This window comes from Papio anubis, chromosome 10, assembly GCF_008728515.1.
Source record: "Papio anubis isolate 15944 chromosome 10, Panubis1.0, whole genome shotgun sequence".
Classification (NCBI taxonomy): Eukaryota; Metazoa; Chordata; class Mammalia; order Primates; family Cercopithecidae; genus Papio; species Papio anubis.
The window spans coordinates 65286621-65309186 of record NC_044985.1 but is presented as its reverse complement, the minus strand read 5'-3'; the positions used below and the strand labels follow the sequence as shown (position 1 = coordinate 65309186).

Sequence of the window (22566 nt, the reverse complement as noted above, 5' to 3'; positions counted from 1 at the left end):
CAGAGTCACCATCTCAAGGGCGGCTGTTCTTTCCTTCCTGTGCCTTCTCAGACCTTTTTTTTGTTCTTGTTACTCCATTATATTGGTTTCTCTTGAGTTTTTTTCAAACGAGTATCACTGTTCACTTCTACTGCAGTTCCTCTTTTATCGTTCGCTTTTTCTCTTAGTCTTCATTGTTTTCCATTTTGAACATTCAGAGGTCCATCAAAAAACAACAAAAAGCAAAATAACAGAAAGGGAGAGGTAAACACCAGTCAAATGAAGTATTATCGTAGTATGTTACTATACTCTTTAAAGTGATCGAAGGGTGGTTTTTTGGAGCCAGAATATGTTAGAATTTGGAATTTGCCACTCTTGAGACTGGGGCAAGCTATTTAAACATGAAGCTTATCTGTGTCTCCTCACAATCTGTAAAATGGATCGTAATAATAGTACCCAGTTTATGGTGTAGTGAGCATTCAGTGACACAATGAATCTAAACTTATTTGCACTACATAGAACAGAATTTTTGTCTATTATTAAACAATATAGCATTTTAGGCATGAAAGAAACTTTAGATTACATTGAATATTTATCATTTTTCTTACCAGAGGGTAAGTTTCTGTTTTGTTTGTCCCTGTTTCTCTAACTCCTAGAATAGTTTCCAGCACATAGAAATTCAACAAATATTTGTCGAATGAATGAATGCATCTATTCTAATCCTCATATTTTAGGAATGACCTGTCAGGCTAAAAAATGAAAGCATTTTACTCAAGATTGGTGACAGAGTTTGGGACTAAATCTAGGGCTTTCTCTTCCTACACCAGTGTCCTTTCTGGGAACACGATGCCATTTTCTCAATATTTGTTTATTTTTATGGTGAATTGATGGGAAGCTGTGTGGTAGTATAAGAGGATAAACTTTGATAATGAGGTATACTTGCTTATCAGATTCTAAATTCTCATTTAAAAAATGGCACACCATTTATCTTCTACATTTTCATATGTAAAGTGAGGTGATTTCTACCTTATAGAACTATTGTGAGGATTAACTGAGATAATCTTTGTAGAGCACCTGGTGCCCCCCACCTTTTTTTTTTTTTTGGCTCACCCCACCCCCCAACTTTCTAGCTAGACGACTTATACATTCACTTTATTTTTCATTCCTTCTTGAATCTCCTGTGGTCAGACTTTGACCCCTGTCACTCCACAGCTCACTCATCAAGGTCAGTCCTCATCTGATTTGACCTGTTAAGAGTCTGACAGGTAGTCACACGATGCTCCTTGATACAATTTTCTTCACCTGCCTTCTTGGATGTCATTCTTTTGGTTCTCCTCCTATCCCACTGGACTTCTTTTTCCCGGTCTCCATACTTGGGTATTCTCATTTTCCCATGTCTGTCCTCTGACTTTTTTTGTCTCTATTTCTGTTCTTTTTCTGGTTAGACCTCTAGTTTCTGGCTTCAAATACTATCTAAATGCTCATGTCTTTCAAATTTATATCTCTAGACCTCGCCTCAGAATTCCAGTTTTATAAATCTTCTACTTAAATATTAGAGGTCTAATAAACTTCTTAAACTTATGTTCTACAACCAACTCCACATTTTCTCCTGTACTCTCTAAATATGTACCTCCTATAGATTTTCCCATTTCAGTAAGTGGGAACTTCATTATTCTGATTGTCCAAACCAAAAACACTTGGAGACCTGCTACATTCCACTCTTTGTCTTTCATTCTACATCCAACTCATCAACAAATCCTGTTGCCTCTTCCTTTGAAATATATCCATGTTTGAGCAGCATCATTGTCACCACCTTGGTGTTATACATTCTCATTTCTCACCTGGAGTATTGTATTTCTCATTTGGAGTAGTGTCTGTCCTCCATGTAGCAACTTTGTTTTTGTTTGTTTTAAGATCGGGTCTTACTTTTGCCTTGGCTGGAATGCAGTGGTGATCATAGCTCACTGTAGCCTTTAATTTCTGGGCTCAAGTGATCCTCCTGCCTTAGCTTCTCCAGTAGTTGGGACTACAGGCACACAACCGCACTTGACTAATTTTTTTTTTTTTTTTTAACTTTTACTAGAGATGGGGTCTCTCTTTGCTGCCCAGGCTAGTCTTGAACTCCTGGCCTGAAGTAATCCTTCTGCGTCAGCCTCCCAAAGTGTTGGGATTATAGGCATGAACCACCATGCCTGGCCCAGATGTTAATTTAAAAGTGTACATTAGAGCACATCATTCTTCTGCATGTTCAGCTTAAAATCCAATGTCCTTAATGTAAGTTTATATCACACCACATGGGCTACTTGTGCCTGACCCCTCTACTCTTATGTCTTATCCTCCAGCTTTCTTACTAGCACCAGCCACATCTTACTGTTCCTTGAACACACCAAGTATGCATTTGCCACAGGACCTTGATGCTTACTGTTCCCTTTGCCCAGAAACTCTTGGAACCAGCTATGTGTTAAAATTCAGATATTTACTGATTTTAGAGAGCTAAAATGGGGTATATATATTACATAACACAGCTGGTTTGTGGTAGTGTTTCATAATTAAACAATATTTCTGAATGAAACATTAAGAATGCCCATGCTAAGAGGGATGAGTAAAGACTCAAATCTCATTGTCAGTTCAGCTGCAGAATGAGGTCAGCTCAGGATTTGCTGCCAAATGACTTAAGAAAAAAATGTTTTTGGAGCTTTGGGGATTTCAGAATTGCAGATGAGAGATTCTAGACCTGTACCTACACAGCATGCTCCCTTATTTTGTTCCAATCTTTGTTCAACGATTATTGGGTAGTCAAGGAAGATCTCTGTCTAAAAGGCTTCTCTGCGTAGAACGAGACTGGCATGTGGAAGGTTTCCAATTAACAATATTAAAAGAGTGAAGCTCAAATCATTTTTCACTCAAATACATACTATTTAGACCAAGACAATGGCCAGTTTAAGAATAGTTAATCATTATTGGAAACAAAGTACTATTTGATTAGGGATAGTTAACACAAACACTTGTTAGTTTTAGGGATATGTGAAATACTTAATGGATGAGTCATCTGCTGACATAAAACCCATTATCCATTTTAGTTCCTGGTAGCCTACCTGGTTGAACCTTGTTTTATTGATCTGTTATTGATTTGGCCTGTAACTTCAAGTTACATTTTAATGTAATTTCATCCTTTTCTGATCGCCCTGTGTCTTCAAGCATTTTTAAACAGTTGATAGATAGTTGAAAGATGTTATCACTATTTCAATCTAAAAGATATTATCACTATTTCAATCTACTTAAAATTTTTAATACATTCATTTTAAGTATCACTTATGGAACTAATCGAAAATACAAGATAGTGAAAAACTTTTGTGAAGATCACCTGAAATTTTAACAGTCGTTTATTTTCCTTACATAAAGGAACTTAGTCTCTCTGAAGAATTATGAGTAAAAAAGTATCATAATGATATTTGTCTAGTTTTGGTTGAGTACACTCCACAGGAGAAAATTAGGCATGAGCAGGAATGATTGTAGTCCCACATTCTCAACAGTGCTCTAGTAAGAAAGATTTTATGTATTTCCAGAAATCATTTTCCTCCTCTTTAGAGCTTCGGGACCATAATTGTATTTAAATTGCTAATCTGTTTTAAGGAATCATAATAAATTGTTTAACATTTATATTCAATCAACTTTGTAATTTGTGTGATTTTTTCAGGGCAACATTTGGAAAGTTTTTAAGAAAATGGGAAATATAGAAGTATTCTTAGTTTTACTATATTTTTAAAAAATGACATCTGATCTGACTGAAATACTTCAATCATTTTTGTTTTTCTCCCCAAGATTAGCTAGAATGGATGTGATTTTATTTTTTAATTTGCATTATGCAGAGTACTTTTTGGGGGGTTTTATGAAAAAGACTTCATTTATTTTGTTAGTGATACTTCAGTTGCATAAGAAAATGTTCTTTTAAATATAAGTGGTCATTTACGTGCAGCCTTAAAGTTAGCAAACATGCCTATGAGTAGTCACTATTTTTGAAGGTCTATTTATATCTGATTGCAATGGCTTATATTCAATAGTACTCCTACTAAATGAAATAAAAATGGATGCCTCTTCTGCCACAGAGGCACAGGTGGACATCTTGGTAGCAAGCCCCATGCGGTGTGACACATGGCACAGCCCAACATGGGGGCAAAGAGCATGCGGCTTGAGCTAGGAGTCATTTTATGGCTACTTCACTGTAGATTTGTGTTTTTCTGTGGAACAGCCATTATTGAAGACATTTATATAGTATGATGTTTGTTTTTCATTAAATGCTTATTATGATTTCTTAAAAATAGTCAAGACTTGATTAGCAGAACCTATTTAGAAGCCAGAGTTCCCCTGCTCCACCCCTTGCTATCTATATAAATGATATTTTTGACTCTGTCCTTTATAATGTTGGCACCCTGTGCATATTAGATGTAATCAGGGCTGAAAGGAAACTTGAATCCATCTGGAAGCAATAAACTTTTCTAAAAGACTGCACAGTGTTATTTAATCCTGTGACTTCTTACTGTGAGTGAAATTAAGGTTTGATGCAGTTGTGTCACATCGTATTGATATCAAATTTATCTTTCTAAAAAAAACCTGACAGTATTACAGCACAGAGAAGATGGCTTGCTGTAATCCTATAAGCTGTTTTACATTGATTACATGCTACATAGTATACCTAAGTATATAAAATACTTGATCTAGAATTTTTTCTCTAAAATTTTCTCATCAGGTAATACTTTCTCAACTTCACCTTTAATTTTGGCTTCTTATCATAGTACTAACTATGCGGTAGTAATTGTGTTATGATGAAAGGCATGGAGAAGAAATTATTATTTTAAAACTATTATAAAATGGAAACAACACTTGTATAACTACCATCTATGTAGAATGCCAAGGTATAAACATTTAGCTTATTTTAGTATCAGACTGTTTGAATCAATTTTCAATAAAATTGGCTTCCTCTAATTTCTACTCCAAAATGGTTTTTAAAATTTTGTTTTACTTCAAATATGTTGGTAGCGTATCATATTTCATGTGACTAGGAGCCTAAATTATATCAGCTGACTGGCATAATTTGTGAAGTATATGTGTGTTTATTAAAATTCAAAGTTTTTACTAAGACTTAAAATTTTATGAAGACTTAAATTTTTTCCTTATATTTTGAGTAAGTCCAACTGAAAATAACTTATAGACTTAGGAAATTTGACTACATTTTATAAGTCATTTCTTTGTAATTTTTCTTTCTTGTGAAATCAACTCTATCTTTCTTCAATGGCAGAAACGAAAACCAAATATATTTGTCAACTATATTCTTTTAATTGGAAATGAAAGGTTCGTATCCCCCATTTGCCTAGCATATTAAAAATAAACATGACCTTTGTCCTGAATGTTAAGTTGGATTTTAGAAATCAAACCATGATAAGCTATATTAAAATTGCTTATCACCTTCCCTTTGTCTCCAGTAAGTCTAGGCCTAAAAATACTCATCATATGAATAACGTTTTACAAATACTTTTTAGAACATCTTGAATTATATGTGTGATTGAAGCTTACTTTTGGATGTTCAGTCAACAAGGCTTCTGACAGTTTCTTTTTATCTTCCCTTTCTTCCCTGCCACTGTGTACCCCAAAGTGATCCCTGACCACAGTGGTCCCATTGCTGGCGTCAGGAAGGTGGACTGAGGAGTTCAGGTGTCCTAGAGGCTGTTAGGTGAATCTCTTCCACCTCTTTCCTGGTTCTAGGACCAGTCTTCAAGTAAAAATAACAATTACTTTAATCTCTCAGGTAAAGGTTCTTCTCCTTTCCAGCAACACAGATCTGCCTGTGCCGAGTTCAAATACTCTGAACTTTGAACAGTTGTTCTGAATACATTGTCATCTTATGATTAAGTAATGAGAGCATTGAGGGGAGAACCGAATGGGCATGGTATAAAAGTCAGACTTTAGTGTTTCTAAGTAGCAGAACCCTTTGGATAATTTAGAGGGCTGTGGATATCCTCACCATGACTGCTGGGAAGTAATGGGATCTGACCTGCAGTGGTACTACATTGGCTGACAGTAATGACAGAGGTGAGAGCAAAGTACATATGACTATCCTTGAGGTTCCCAGGAAAAAGAGTATTAGTGAGTTGAACTGTGAGATGTAAGGGCCTTTACCAATAAGGAGTCCCATGACCAGACATAATCCTTAGACGCTGGCAATAGAAGCCATCATTGTGCTTTAGATCTCATTCTGTTCCTGCAGTCCAGCAAGTTCAGGCCACAAAAGGTTTAAGCACCTTTTCCTTTGTTCTCATAGAAACAGTTGCCCATGGAGATTCAGTTACATTAATATTAACATTTTAATATACACAAAGAAGTGCCTGGAATGCAGTAGGTATTCAAACTTGTTAAATTTAGACTTACCTTGAACTACTACAGTTTTATTCTTTCTCTAACCCCTCCCACTACCACCATCTTAAAACCACCATTTAATTAGTATTTTATAACAAGTTATTAAAGGCTTTCAAAGACCTTTGAACCTTCACCCTCTGGTAAGTTAATAACTTCTGATATGCGATTAAATGTTAACTGAGTAGTAGTGGGCCTTAAGAGTTCACAGGGACTGAGAAATGAAGGTTATTATTTAGAAGAGTGGCTCAGTGTACTTTGACAGTTGGTTAATATTTGAAAAGACTGGAGTCAAGAAGGCCTTCCATGTGCTAGGAAATGAAGGAGCAAAGGTCCAGAGGTGGAAATGCATACAGTGTGATTAAGGGATCTTCTGATTGACAGTAAATACAGTCAATAACAAACTTTTATTGGAAGCCTAGCCTGTGTTTGAAGCATTAAGCTAGGTGCTGGGATACAGAGATTAGAGATGAGGATAATGATGAAGATATTGTTGAAGTGAATTGCTGAGACACTGGAGAAAGGACCAATTACCATAATCTGAGGCTCAGGAGGAATTGGTGCAAAGATCGTCTGGTATGGTGTATATGAACTGTATATACAAACTGATATGTGTAGCTGAACTGATAATGCCAAAAAAAAGACTAGGTTTTTTATTAAGATGAATCCATTAAGGTCATATTTTCTGTTGGTGCCATTCTTGGAGACCTTCCCCAACCCTGTACATTTATCAGTGTTTTTCTTGAGGGACTGAGATGGAAGTGGACATATAAAAGAAAGATCTGGGCAAATACATAAGTAGCTAGTAAAATCAAGGAATAAATGATCTCAACAGAAGTGCCCTTCTTGAATGAAAATGGTGAAAGCCAATCACATTGCATGATGAACTTGGGGTATAGAATATTAAATATTTCAAATTGCTTTATTTCATGATTCAGATGTAATAGGAACTTACTGCACAGAAAGTGTAAAAATAATCCAGTAATAAAATCTTAGGTATTTAATACAAGGTGATCAAAGATGCAATGCATAAATCATGCCATTTTAGGCTTAATTTTCATAATGGTATGCCTGTCTTTATAAGACTGTATACCAGAAGTTCTCAAGTTTTTTGGTCTTGGAACCCCTTTATACTCTTAAATGATTGAAAACCACAAAGACCATTTATTTAAGTTATAACCATTTATATTTGTTATATTAGAAATTAAATAGACATTAAAAATATTTACTATTTTAAAATAACAGAAAAGCTTAGCATGGTGGCCCACACCTGTAATCTCAACACTATGCAAGGCCGAGGTGGGTGGATCACTTGAGGTCAAGAGTTCAAGACCAGCCAATATGGTGAAACTCTGTCTTTACTAAGAACACAAAAATTAGCAAGGCGTGCTAGCGGGCACCTGTAATCCCAGTTACTCGGGAGGCTAAGGCATGAGAATTGCTTGAACCCGGGGAGATGGAGGTTGCAGTGAGCCAAGATTGTGCCACTGGATTCCAGCCTGGGCAACAGAGTGAGACTCTGTCTCAACAAAATAAAAATAAAATAAAAATAACAGTAAATAAGTTCATTGCATATTAACATAAATATTTGTATTAAAAATAACTATTTTCCAAAACAATAAAAAAAGCAGTACCACCCTTCTATTTTAAATTTTTTCACATTTCCCTTTTCTAAAAAAAATATTGTGTAAGTTTAAGGGGTGCAAGTGCAATTTTGTTGCACAGACATATTGCTTAGTGGTGAAGTCTGAGAATTTCACCCAAATAACATATGTTGTACCCATTAAATAATTTTTCAACACCCACCCCCCTCTCACCCTCTTGAGTCTCCTTTTTCTATCATTCCACACTCTGTTCCTATGTATACATTATTTTGCACCCACGTAAAGTGAGAACATGTGGTATTTGACTTTCTGAGTTTTTTCAAGTCTAGCTTAATAGAAGACAGCTGAAATCTCAGAATGCTTCTTCATTCGGTCTGTTGTGAATATGTTGCTTTGATTGAAGTATGTAAGGAAAAATCCAGTTTAACACAGATGTGCAGCTGAAAAGGAAATGTCTTTTAATGTGTTCAGATAATTGTGGATATTCTCCTTTGATACTATAGCAAAACTTGTCAAGTGCTAATTCCTTAAAGGCTGGTTATAATTTGAAATCTGAAAACATATCAATTTAATTGTAGTCTGCTATTTGAAAATGTATTGGTCTGTCTTGTACTTTGAATGGATATTTTGCCCATGTATGATTTTGTAACATTCTGTATTGGCCTTTTTGGAAAATTTAGTTTACTAAATGTTGACAAATCTTATTATAGAATATTTTAAAAAGTCTAATATCACTGCCAATCTCATCAGAAAATTAAAGATTAGAAAGCTGTTAAGATCATCATTGCACTTACAAGTTTTACAAAATTCTAATTTTACTCAAAACCTTATATTTTATCAATGACAAAGTTCTCAGTTGCTTTCCTTTAGTTACTGCCTCACTTTGTTCATTTTCCAGAAAATGTTTACCAAATGCTGCTGCCTGAATACCAGAGTCTGTATTGTCAGTTGATCTTTCAAGTAAAATGGTGCTCTATGAAAAACAGCTGGTTCAGCTGCAACTGAAATGGTATAAGTGTTTCTCCTGGAGCAAACCACCATTTCCATTTGTGGCAGAAATGCTGTATATATACTTTCCATTGTTATTACCCATAACATTAAAAAAAATGTACTCAAGGGTAGAGATTTTTAAAAAATAAGTGTTTTAAAAAATAAATGTTTCGTCAAGAACAGTTGATTTTTTAAACTGAGTTTTTAAACTGAGATTTTTAAAACTGGATTTTTTAAACTGAGTTTGAGTTAGTGAAGAATGCAGCCATTAGTAAAATGTGGTGCCCCACCTTGCTTCACACTGACACTCCAGGAGTTTTACCCACTGTTTCTTTTGCACCTTTAGTGCAAATGTTAATATGGTAGGAAAGGTAAATGACATCTTTAGTATTATTATAAAAATCGTTTTTACCCTGTATACTCTCTGAGGCTACACACTGAGGATTGCTGATGAAGGTGTTTTAGTTTATCATAAGCATTGAAAAAATTTACTTAATTCACCAATTTCTCCTGAATGTTTATATAAAACAAAACTATACATATAGACCTACCCTTTTGCTAATGGTAGAGATCTAGGAAAATTAATTTCTAAGAACTAGCCAGGATATTTGGAATGTGAAAAATATATATCAAGAAAAAAGCTTTAGAAGATTGTGATTGAAAGTCAAACAGTTCTCATTTTCTATTATAGTGTTCTTTTTCAAAGAATTTACCAATTTTATGTAGTATTTATGATTAAACATAGACCATGTAATGTAACATTGTTAATGTCACTTTGTACATCATAGGTATTAAATGTTTTGAATAAAGATTAGCATTTTTATTGTGTATATTTTAAAGCTCAAAGAATAACATTTAGGCCGGGCATGGTGGCTCATGCCTGTAATCCCAGCACTTTGGAGGCCGAGGCGGGCAGATCACGAGGTCAGGAGATCGAGACCATTCTGGCTAACACAGTGAAACCTTGTCTCTACTAAAAATACAAAAATTAGCCGGGCCTGGTGATGGGCGCCTGTAGTCCCAGCTACTCAGGAGGCTGAGGCAGGACAATGGCGTGAACCTGGGAGGCGGAGCTTGCAGTGAGCCGAGATGGCGCCACTGCACTCCAGCCTGGGCAAGAGAGTGAGACTCCGTCTCAAAAAAAAAAAAAAAAAAAAAAGAATATAGATTTTGACTGTTTCATTAATTCATTTTAGACTTCATGTGAAAATATCTGTATATCCTCAAATGCTTACATTCTTAAGTATCTCAGCTGTTTACACATGAAAGAAATAACTACATGGAAAAAAGATGGAAATTCAGTATTTTTTATTTGATCTGATAAAAATGTGACATTTGCGTATTGGACCTGAATTTTCTGTCTTTCTCTCTGAAAATAAGTTGAAAAATTTCTCTCTAATTCTTTTACTAGATAAGAAGCCTACTTTGTTGTAACTCTTGATATATGTATGTATTTAGGAACTTATGCTTTTCTGCTAACAAATGTTTTGTCATAATTCTTGAGGATAGTAATATATTGTGATGAGTTTTCAGTAAACTACAGGAGCAGTCCTATTTGTTTAAACCCTAGTTTAACCTGATTATTAACAATTAAATTGTGTTTTCTTCTAACAATTAAAGTGTATTTAAATTTATTGGTCCCTTGCTTCACAGATTTATCTCAGTATGTGGTGTATTCAAACAGAATTTTGTATTTTTAATTAGGGGATTAGATAACTAATTCTGAAGAGCCAAAAAAAATTGTTAGACATCACATTGCTTAACCATCTAATATACCATAAGTGTGTGTATACACTATGTTGTGGGAGCCATCTATCAGGCAGGCCTGTTTTTCAGGCAGTATTTTAAAAAGTGGACATGTGCAGAAACTGTGAGCACAATTAGCGCCAAGCAGATAAATCCAGCTCTAATCCTGTTTACGGTCTACATCAGACAGATGTGCCAAGATTGATTTAGACAAGCCCAAGGCTTACAGTAATATTTTTAAAAGTGCCATTCACTGTTCTATTTTTGTTAAACCTTTGCTAAATATTCTTAAGTCTTGTTGGTTTTGCTCTTCTTATTAACCACTGTAACCTACTTTAAGCAGGTCCCGCTTTGCTCTCATGGTGACAAGGTAACCTGCCAGGAGAGGTTATCTTTATTCCCTGTAATTAAGTTGACTTTTCCCCCCAAGAAAATACAACAATAGGAAGTGGGTGCTGAATTAAATAAATAGCATGATACCCAGTAGATATATACTTAAATCCCTTGCAAGAACAGATGGTCCCCAGTATCTCTGTAAGTAATGTGAGAGGACAGTTAATGTTCTGAAACAACTAGCTATAACCAGTATGATACTAATGAACCAGTAGATTTCAAATAATAAACCACATGCCGCCAAGCAAAATTATATATCATTCATAAGGATTTAATTATCATAACTTGCAAAAAAGTGTCAATACATGATTTCTATATTTTTATCTACCGATGTCAAATATCAATTTATGAAGAGAGTTTTACTTCATATTTTTTACCAATAAAGGTATGTTTTAACATTAAAGTAGAATTAAAGTTATATTTAAAATACATGCCCCAAAGTATGTGGTGATTTTTTTTTTTAACTCCTCTTTTACTATACGTCTGTATGTATTGGGCTGTATATGGAAATGTAGCTTTTACATACAATTAGGAAAACAGTTGCTTTTATTTCTGGCAGAAACTTGTACTATAACAGAAGTGGCCAGCGTGGGAGTCAGAATAGTTATCTTCTAGATGAAAACTGGAGCACACATAAAAAATGTAATATTTTTTCAGCACTTAAAAATTTATAAGTAAAATTTTATAAACAAAAAGCAGTATTTTTCTGATTCATATAGAAAATAAAATGAGTCTGAGTCATTCTTAAGGTGATACAGCAAAGCTGTATAAGCAGTACATTTTTAAATATACCCGAAAAAACAGTATTTTCTCTCAATATGGTTTGTTTTCCCTTTTTCTTCTTTAATCTTGTTTCCCATAAGTATTTGTATATTCTAAGAATGTCCAAAGAGTAAGTGTTTTGGAGTGGGGGTTGAGGAGAAAGACCTTTTTAGATTTCAGCTGATCCTATCAGATGATCTCTAGAACCTTGAACCTTCAACCTTCGCTGAGGTTACCTGGAGGGCTTTTCACCTGGAAACCTGAGAAACCTTAGAAACCACTTGCCCTAGCTCTCTCAAGTCTAGGAAGCCAGTGGCCTGCGGCCCCACAGAGCCAGCTGGTCCACTCTTCATATAAGAACTTCAGTAACAATACAAAGACATAGCAAAGCACCATCTGATCTGATAACTGATTAAACAATATTTAGATGGCTCTTTTATAGGATACTAACAAGTTTTATTCTCGAAGACTATATTCAGAGTGAGAAAACAATTTTCCTTAAAACTAATACACATGTTCATATATGTTAGGAACTAGTTATATGCAAAATCAAATGAATCCTGTGATTGGAACTGGTCAGATTTACTCATGTAATATAAATGGTTAATGTTGTCAAAATGAGTAATAGATCAGATTTTCTATGTGAGATATTGACACCTAAGAGATTTACAGTGTTTCACTGTTGTGAAAAATGGAGTGCCGAAGAACATTTGTCTATTGTTATACATTTGTAGAAGAATTCATAAATTAGTAATTTCAAATAATAACAATATTTCTTCTAAGCCTGTAGTTTTTCTTTTTAATTTCTTCTTGTAACATTAGCACAAAGACCATTCATGTGAAAACCTCAGATTTTGATCTGTACACAAATGCAGGAGTAGAGATTAGAAGCTTGAGCCGGAAAAGCGGGAAATACTGCTCAGATCCTTACAAGGATTTTTAGAATTTTCACTTCTGGGTCCTGCTGGTTGCTGTAATCTAACCTCCCATCTCCTTGAAGGCAGCCTCAGTTTCTGATGAAATACTACTCAGTTAATTTATACATATACTGTCTTGCTGTTTTCCTAAGGACTACAGGAAGAACTGTGATTCATCTACTGTTTTAAGTTTGGCTAGATTTAAAAACAGATTATCTCACTTATATGTAGAATCCAAAAAAGTCAAACTTATAGAGGCAGAGAGTACAATTGCAGTTGCCAAGAGCTGGAGGGGAGAGGGAGACAAGGGGATGATGGTTAAAGGTACAAAATTTCAGTTAGAATGAATAAGTTCTGGATCTGTTGGATAGCATTGTGACTATGGCTAATAATGTGCTTGAAAATTGCTAATACCTCAAAATCACTGAGAGACTACATCTTTTTTTTTTTTTTTTTTTTTGAGATGGAGTCTCGCTCTGTCGCCCAGGCTGGAGTGCAGTGGCCGGATCTCAGCTCACTGTAAGCTCCGCCTCCCGGGTTCACGCCATTCTCCTGCCTCAGGCTCCCGAGTAGCTGGGACTACAGGCGCCCGCCACCTCGCCCGGCTAATTTTTTGTATCTTTTAGTAGAGACGGGGTTTTACCGTGTTAGCCAGGATGGTCTCGATCTCCTGACCTCGTGATCCGCCTGTCTCGGCCTCCCAAAGTGTTGGGATTACAGGCTTGAGCCACCGCGCCCAGCGAGAGACTACATCTTAAATGTTCTCACCACACCAAAAAAAGGTGTGAGGTAATGAATATGTTAATTAGCTTGATTTAATCATTTCACATTGTAAATATGTATCAATACCTCACGTTGTACAGCGTAGATACAATTTTTAGTGGTCAATTATATTGTAATATATACATAAATATATGATTTTTATTGGTCAATTATACTGTAGTAAAACTGCAAAAAATAAAGTTGTAATTTAAAAAACTGGAAGAAAAAATTAGCAGGTGATTGGAGATTGAGAAAGATGGGACCAATAAGTCCTCCAAGGAGAGACATACATTCGTTGTTTTTAAAGTCCATTATTAATCTTATAATTTTTAACATGTATAATTTCTTGACACTTATTAATCCAATTAAGTATGAGAACACTGTGGATAAATCTAAAAACCTTAAAGTTGAGTAAAATAAACCAGATACAAAGAAACACATGCTTTATGGTTACATTTATGTGAAGTTCTAGAAAAGGCAAAACTTAGCTATAGTAAAAATCAAAATCATGGTCCTGAGGGAAAAACTAGAGAGTGGCATGAAGGAACTTCCTAGAATAGTGGGAAAATTCTTTATCTTTATTGGGATAGTGATTATGTGAGTGCATGTACTTAACAAAACTCATGGCATTGTACCCTTACAAATATGTAATTTTTTTTTTGGTAATTTATACCTTAATAAAACAGATGAGAGGGTTAGTGATTGTTTCCTTGAAGAAGGTCTTTACATGGGTCTATTGTTAACGAGTTGCAGTAAAAGCCATCCAAAATGCTTGGATTCAAAGCTTGGATCTGTTCCTACCAGATGTATGACCATAGACAAGTTACTTACATTCTGTCTTCAGTTTCTTCTCTTTTAGGAAAAAGCATCTACTTTTTGTTGTAGACATTAAATTAGATAATAAAGTGCAGAGGGCAGTGTATGGTGTGTAGCACATGTTCATTAAGTATTAGCTACCCTTATTTTTTAGGAAATGGAAAATTTTAAAACTAATCAAACTATTTTAGGATAAGCAAGTGAAACAATCTTTTTTCAATTGATCACAGAAATATTTTCACTGAAGACAAATTAGACATTTATATAAGCAAACTACAGTCTCATTACCATTCAAATTTTCATATGCATATTCATACTTACATGCATATGAAAGCATTACACATATGTATTCCATAAATATATACAAAACAGTAATGGAAATGTGCTGTACTACTTTGAACATCTTTCTCGTCAGCTCTACATTTTATTTACTTTTGAGACAGGGTCTCACTCTGTTGCCCAGGCTTGAGTGCAGTAGTGTGATTTCAGCTCACTGCAGACTGGATGTCTCAGGCTAAACGAATCCTCCTACCTCAGCCTCTTGAGTAGCTGGTACTACAGGAAAGCACCACCATGCCCAGCTTATTTGTTTTTTTTTGGTTTTTTGGTTTTTTTTTTTTTTTTGTAGAAATGAGGTCTCGTTATGTTGCCCAGGCTGGTCTCAAACTCCTGGGCTCAAGTGATCCTCCTGCCTCAGCCTCCCAAGACACTGGGATCACAGGCATTAGCCACTGCACTGACCTCTATATTTTAATAGCTAAGTAGCCTTCTATTATATGAATATACTTTTTTTTTTTTTTTTTTTTTAACAGAACCAATACTCTATTATTGTACACTTAGATTGTTTCTAAGTTTCATTCAAATAATGCTTGGGTAAGTGTTTTCATTTATCATTATTTTTTTGAGATGGAATTTCACTCTGTTGCCCAAGCTGGAGTGCAATGGTGTGATCTTGGCTCACTGCAACCTCCGCCTCCTGGGTTCAAGCAGTTCTCTGGCCTCAACCGCCTGAGTAGCTGGAATTACAGGTGCACACTATCACACCTGGCTCATTTTTGTATTTTTAATAGAGATGGGGTTTCAACATGCTGGTCAGGCTGGTCTCAAACTCTTGACCTTGTGATCCGCCCACCTCAGCCTCCCAAAGTGCTGGGATTACAGTCCGTGAGCCACCGTGCCTGGCCTGGATAAGTATTATTTTAGCTAAATTGTGCATATTTATTCCCTTAGAGTAAATTCCTGGAAGTAAATTGCTGGATCTAAACCAGGTATACTTTAAAGAAATTTCCTTTTCTACATTAAAAATAATTATAATTCTGATTACAGGAAAGGGAAATTATGGAGCTTCATAAGAAAAAATTAGTCTCATATTTCATGCCTCATATTGCATATTTAATAGGTAGCCAGTGTTAAATTTGTTGTGTGTTTTCCACTGGGATTTCTTTCTATCTCCTTTAATAAAAGCAGGATCAGATCCCTCAGATTACTTTGTAACTTGCTTTTATTCTACTTTTTCATACCTCTTAGCATGAATGTCTTTCCAGACCAGAATACAGAGATTTCACTCATTTATGAGCTGCAGATGACTATGATTTATTCAACCATTCTCTTATTGAAGAACATGAACATTGCTTCAGATATTTTTGTTATTATAAATATTACTGCAATTAACATTTTAAAGTCTTTTGATACATATTCCCAACTTGTTCTCCAGCAATTACCATTTTTCATTCCCACCAGCACTGGGGCTACTTCCCTTTAGTTGCACCATCATTTAGCATTATTTTTGATCTTGTGCCAATCTAAAAGGCAAAAAGTGGTATCTTGTTGTTTTAATTTGCATTTCTTTGATTACTAATTAGATTGAACTTTTTCATATGTTCATTGGTCAATTTGCATTTCTTCTTTTGTGAAATGCCTGCTTGGGTCTTTTATGTACTTTACCATTAAAGTGTTTTTCTTGATTAAATAGATTATGTAACTGTCATGTTGCAAATATTTCTGTCCATTTGGCCTTTGCTTATGACTTTTTATGAGTTTTTGGGACTTTATAGGTCTTTATTAGGTATTAAATAATTTTAACGTTAAATATGTTGATCTCTGTCTTCCTTTGTGTCTTAGGGTTTTTCTATTTATGGTTATGTAAATTTCTAATCTACAAATATTGGTGTATATTATGAAATAGGGCCCTATTTTTCTTTACAAAAGATTACTCAGTTCTAAATCATCCTTTGCTATTTCTAGCTGAGCTTAGATGCCAACATTATCACATCAGTGAACTTTTAAATGTGTAATTGTTTCCTGATCTATTCATTTCTCTATTCCTAGATATTTTTATTGTAATAGCTTTACGAAATGTATCTGATAGGGCATGTACTCCCCCTCATTACTTTATTTATTTATTTATTTATTTATTTAGAGATGGAGTCTCAGTCACCCAGGCTGGAGTGCAGTGGCACGATCTTGGTTCACTGAAACCTCCACCTCCTGGGTTCAAGGGATTCTCCTGCCTCAGCCTCTTGAGTACCTGGGACTACAGGTGCGTGCCACTACATCTGGCTATTTTTTTTTTTTTTTTTTTCGGTAGAGACACGGTTTTGCCATGGTGGCCAGGCTGGTCTCAAACTTCTGATCTCAGGTGGTCTGCCCTTCTTGGCCTCCCAAAGTGCTGGGATTACAGGTGTGAGCCACTGCACCTGGCCCCCTCATTGCTTTTAAAACATTTTCTTACTGTAATAATTACAAGATAATTTTCAAATAATTTCATGAGATTCCTTATCCATTCCTTACATCAAAAAATACCACTGAGATTTTGATCGAAGGTCTATTATAAGTAGTTATTAATAAAGAGAATACTGGCATGGAAAATATGTAATCTTGGAACTTGTTGTATGTCCACTTATTCAGTCCTTTGTCTCTCAGTGGATTTTGAATGGCTCTTTATCCCACATGAGTCTAGAATCATTTTGCTAGGTTTATTCCTAGACATAATATGGGAATTTTTTTTCTCTCCATTATACCTTCTTCTTGGGTATAGACATATTTGCAGCCAGCTTCCTCACTGCATGTTTTTATTAAGCCTAATCACATTAAGTTTATTATTTTGAATTTTACAAAAAAAATTATAACACCTTTAAATAGTTACAGTTTCCACTCCTCCTTTCCCCTTAACTCCATCATTTACTGTCTTTTGTTTCACTTTCCTTATGTATTGACTAGAATGCCTACAATAATTGAATGGTATGAGTAATAATAGGTATTCTTGTCCTGTTTTTGGAAATCCTTCTGGATTTCAGTAAGCGTGATGTTGGCTCTTGGTTTAGTATCTTTAAATTTGCAATTTGCAAGATACTTTACACTGGAATAGTCATTGAATTGTTAAGTAAAGCACAAACATGTTAAATTCAGACTGAAGCACAGGACTTCAATGAAAACTGGAAAGTTTATTTCATTGCTTTCCTTTTTTTCTTTCCCTCAGTGGCTATTTGTCTCCACCCCCAATCCCAGCTTCCTTCCTTTGTGCTGTTATTGTTCTAGGTTTGACTACATAAAAGGAGACTCTAAATTTATATGTGATACAAGAGCATAACTAGTATTATAAAATTAGCCTAGAATAAGTTATTTGCAACGTATATAATAAGGGACTAAATTCAAGATTATTTGAAGGACTTTAAAATTTGGTAAGAATAAAATGGACAACCATTTAGAATAAGGCAAAGCATGTGTAGAGGCAACTCTTAAAAAAAAAAAAAGTGAGCTGGGTGTGATGATGCACACCTGTAGTCCCAGTTACTAGGGAGGCTGAGGCAGGAGGATCACTTGAGCTCAGGAGTTCAGGGCTGTAAGTGCACAACAATCACATCTGTCAATAACTACTCCACTCTAGGCTGGGCAAACATAAGAAGACTGTGTCTTAAAGAAAGAAAAAGAAATGAAAAGATATTCAGTTTTGTCGTTTGACTAGCTGATTTTTGGAAAATACCCACAAATATAACCAAGCCCACAAGTTTCTTTAGGTGGGTAAGAGATACATCTTATCTGTATGCATTCACCCATGTGAAGCAGACACCTAGTAACACCCCTGTGTAGAAGACAAGCTTCCTTCAACCTCATAGGACAGTATTTTCCATGTAGTCCGTCATTGGGTGAGGATTTTTCAGGACCTTTGGTAAGCCTGCTTGCTTTCATTCTTGAGGGTAGAGGAAGGGTGCAAGACTTCCCTGGTCTCTCCCAAGCGTTCTGGGGACCCTGACCATAAGCCTATTTGCTCAACAGGTGCAAATGACCGGTAATATGCTGACCAGATGCAAGTGTACCACCAATGATTTCTGTGACTGAGTTTGGTTTCCTTTGCATATAATATCATACTCTCCAGCTTTTCATTTCTAATATATTCTTCCTTAAAGGAACCAGGACTTCTTGGAGAATCCAGATGGCTTGAAACACTGTTTTTATAAGAGAAAGGCTGTTTTCAAAGACATCTAAGTTCATAACAAAGGAGTTAGATTGAAGGGACTCTCACAGTTCAGTCCATGACAAGCATGGATATTAAAATAGAGACAAGAATTTTAGTTAATTGGAATGTTGAATATGTAAAAGGCTATAACTTCATAATATGATCAAGAGGAACAAACAATGTAAAATAACACTTTAACACAAAGTAGCATTTTCAAAGTGCGGTCCAGGGGCTCTCAGGGTTGGTGAGGTCACAACTGTTTTTATAATATTGCTAAGAATGTCTTTCACTCGCCTTCTCTCCAAGGATACGGTGGAGTTTTCCAGAGGCTATGGGATATGTGGTAATAGCCTTGCCCTAATGGAGTGTGTGCTTTGTGCTTTGCGTTTTTGTCCTTTAAAAATGTTTGGTTTTAATTTTGAATACAGTAAGAATAGATAGATATAACTTACATAAACCAAAGTTATTTGTGGCCCTCAGTCTTTAAGGGTGCACAGAAGGGCCTGAGACTAAAGAGTTTGGGAACTGCTGTTCTAGAGAAAAGTCAGTCTTACTGATGGGGGGAAATCACTAGAGAGCGATGGATTGGGTTAGGTAGTATCGATGGAGAAGATAGAGATTATTTGTGTGAAGATGACGATGAAATTGTTGTGGACAATATCAGGATTTCGAATATCTTAGGAGAGATCTGATCTTGAGCTTTTTCCAGAAATTAAAGACTTGTTAGGCTTTTATGAGAGCATTTATCCCATGATTATTACATTTTTAGGTTGTTTTTCTTGATATGTTTTTCCTTTCCTCTTCTCTTCCTTCCTTTTCCTTCTTTCTTTTTCTTTTCCTTTTCTTTCCTTTTCTTTTCTTTTTCTTCTTCTTCTTTCTTTCCTTCTTTTTCTTTTTCTTCCTTCCTTCCTTCCTTTTCTTTTCTTTCCTTTTCTTTCTTTTTCTTTTTCTTTTCTTTCTTTTTCTTTTCTTCTTCTTCTTCTTTTTCTTTTCTTTTTCTTTCTTCTTTTTCTTTTCTTTTCTTTTCTTATAGGAATAGGAATAGGAATAATTATTAAATTGCCAAATTTGACTGGATCATGATGCCGCCTTATTTTATTTTTCTTTTTATGCCGTGCGCATTTTATTTTGATTCAACTTTTTGATTTTCTTCTTTTTCAATTTTCACGCCCATCACGCCGCCGCCGGATGCCGCGCCGTCGCCGTCGCCGCCCCAGCGCCGCGCCGTCGCCGTCGCGTTTTCTTCCTTTTTCTTCCTTCCTTCCTTCCTTTTTCTTCCTGTTTTCCTTCCTTTCTTTTCCTCTGTCTTCCCATCTCCCCTCCTCTAGTCCCTTCTGTGTGTCCCCTTCTCTCTGTCTTGCTTTTCCTTATGTCTTTTTCTCTTTTGCTCTCTTTCTTTCTCACTCTTCCTTATTTTAGACTTCTCTATTTATTTCTGCTTTCTTTTCTTTTCTATTCCTTCCATTTGCTTTTGTTTAGTGGTGTGTATGCTTCGTGAGCAATCAGACTATAGCTTGCAGAATAGTTGGGAGAGGCCAAAAATGCCCCTGAGAATGCAGACAAGGAACTTCTTAGTGAGCATATGAACATCCTCACTCCAATCGGAGGATAACATTGTTTGTACTTCAAGGGCTAAAAAGCTGAGAGAGGGTCTCTGCTTTCTGTTACTTTTAGCACTCGAATCATTTCTGCATGTGTTTCTATTGATTACTTTTTCTCCTATTTTGGTTCATATGTTTGCTGCTGCTTTGCATGTCTAGTGATTTTGGATTAGATGAGTGATACTGTGAATTTTACCGTGCAGAATTGCTGAAGTTTTTTTTTTTTGTTTTTTTTTTTTTTTAATTTCTGTAAATATTTTTTTGGCATTGTTCTAGGATGTAGTTACCTGGAAAAAGTGACATCCTTTTGAGAGGCTTGCTTTTAAGCTTTGTTAGGTGGAATCACAGCAGTCTTTAGTCAGCTCACTAAGGACCAATACTCTTCTAAATACTTACCATAACATCATATGAATTTCCATGTTTTTCCACTTCAGCTGGTAGGAACACCTGTGTCATCTCTAAGCATTGTTCCGTTAATTCTTCTAGTAGTTCTTACCTGGCTTCACACATCTGCTGATCAATACTTTCAGCTAAAGTCTCAAGGGGACCTCTGCAAATCTACAGTGTTCACGGTTCAGGCTTCTCTTCTGTAGTAAATTGCTCAGTGAACTCTAATTCCCTTAGTCTTCCTGAACCCCCAATTCTCCTTAACTCAGGGAGACCACGAGGCCCCCAGGATTCCCGTATCTGCCCTGTGACCTGGAGACTCTCTGCAGGCAATAGGTTGGGGCAGTCATAGGGTTCACTTTGTTTTCCTCCTCTTCGGCTTCACTGCCCTGTGTTACCTGATGTCCAGTGTCTGAAAACTACTATTTCACATATCTTGTGTGCTTCTGCAGTTTTAGGTGAAAGGTAAAACTAGTTTCTTACTACCCCATGTTGGCCAAGGCAGAAGTTTTGGAAGTCTTTTTAATGTCTAAGACACTTCTACCTTGAGAGTCAATTGAAATAGTCTTTTCCACAATAATTATTTTCTGACCTATGGTTTAAATATAAGTCATGAAAATTTTATGCCACTATTTTTTTTAAGTCTGATTACAGATAAATTCGGGGGGCTATCTCCTCCTTGATTGACAGAGTTTATAATGTTTCCTACTCGCAAGTACTTCTGCTTCCTCTTTGCATGTGTTACTATAATGGGAATGTATATTTCCTTTTTGTTAAAGATGCCTTCAACAATTTGTCATGAAGTCACTTCTATTAGTGAATTCTATTTTTTCTGTTACGTTACTTTATCCTTAGTACCAAAGAGCTCCTTGTGTGAAACCAATTTGTTACTAAAATGTCGCTTTGTTTATGTTCTTGGAATTCTTCATACATTGACTATCCTCGGATGTTGAGTGTTGTAGGCCTGTGTGGCAGGGTCTCTCTTCCATTCTATTTTTAATCTGATTATTGACAAAATAAACCCCATTTTTGTTTTCATCCCCTTTCCTTCTCATGTAGGGACTGGCATAAATGGCAATCCATAAAATTACAAGTGAAAAGTTTTTTTGGTTTTAACTATTAGTTAGATACGGGCACAATTATTTTTTCTTTCAAAATAAAATGAATATTCAAAATAAAATGAATAAAAAATTTTATTTTTTAACTTTTAGGTTCAGGAGTACATATGCAGGTTTGTTATATAGGTACATTTGTGTCATGAGGGTTTGCTGTACAGATTATTTCATCACCCAGGTATTAAGCCTAGCACCCATTATTTATTTTTCTTGATCCTCTCCCTTCACCCACTTTCTACCTTCTGGTAAGCCCCAGTGTCTGTTGTTCCCCTCTATGAGACACAATGGTTTTAACTGGAAATTTTAATTTTTTTTTCAGGTGATTCTCAGTATGACTTGCTATGTAAAGAAGAATTTATTGAACTCAAAGACATATTCTCTGTGAAACTGAAACGGCGTTGGTCTGTTAAACAGCAGAGAAGTGGTACTTTATTAGGTATCACACTCTTCATCTGCTTGAAAAAGGAACAAAATAAACTAAAGAATTCTACACTTGATCTTATTAATTTAAGTGAAGACCACTGTGACATATGGTTTAGGCAGTTCAAGAAAATATTGGCAGGTAAGTACTTCTTATGGGAATTTTTTAAATCAGCCCAGTTTCCTTAATATAGGTGATTAATCTAGACA

The 22566-nt window shown here is 35.5% G+C and overlaps 1 protein-coding gene across 4 annotated transcripts in view; it reads left to right on the top strand.

The window, feature by feature from the left end:
- Positions 1 to 22566, top strand: part of CERKL (ceramide kinase like) — a 127680-nt gene that overhangs the window by 31109 nt on the left and 74005 nt on the right. For all 4 annotated transcript variants that reach the window (XR_002516183.2, XM_003907681.4, XM_021923762.2 and 1 more), the window contains exon 2: positions 22256 to 22498. Coding sequence is in view for 3 of the 4 variants with exons in the window: in XM_003907681.4 (XP_003907730.2) it covers positions 22256 to 22498 (243 nt within the window). In the remaining variant the exon portion in view is untranslated. The remainder of the gene's footprint in view (positions 1 to 22255; positions 22499 to 22566) is intronic.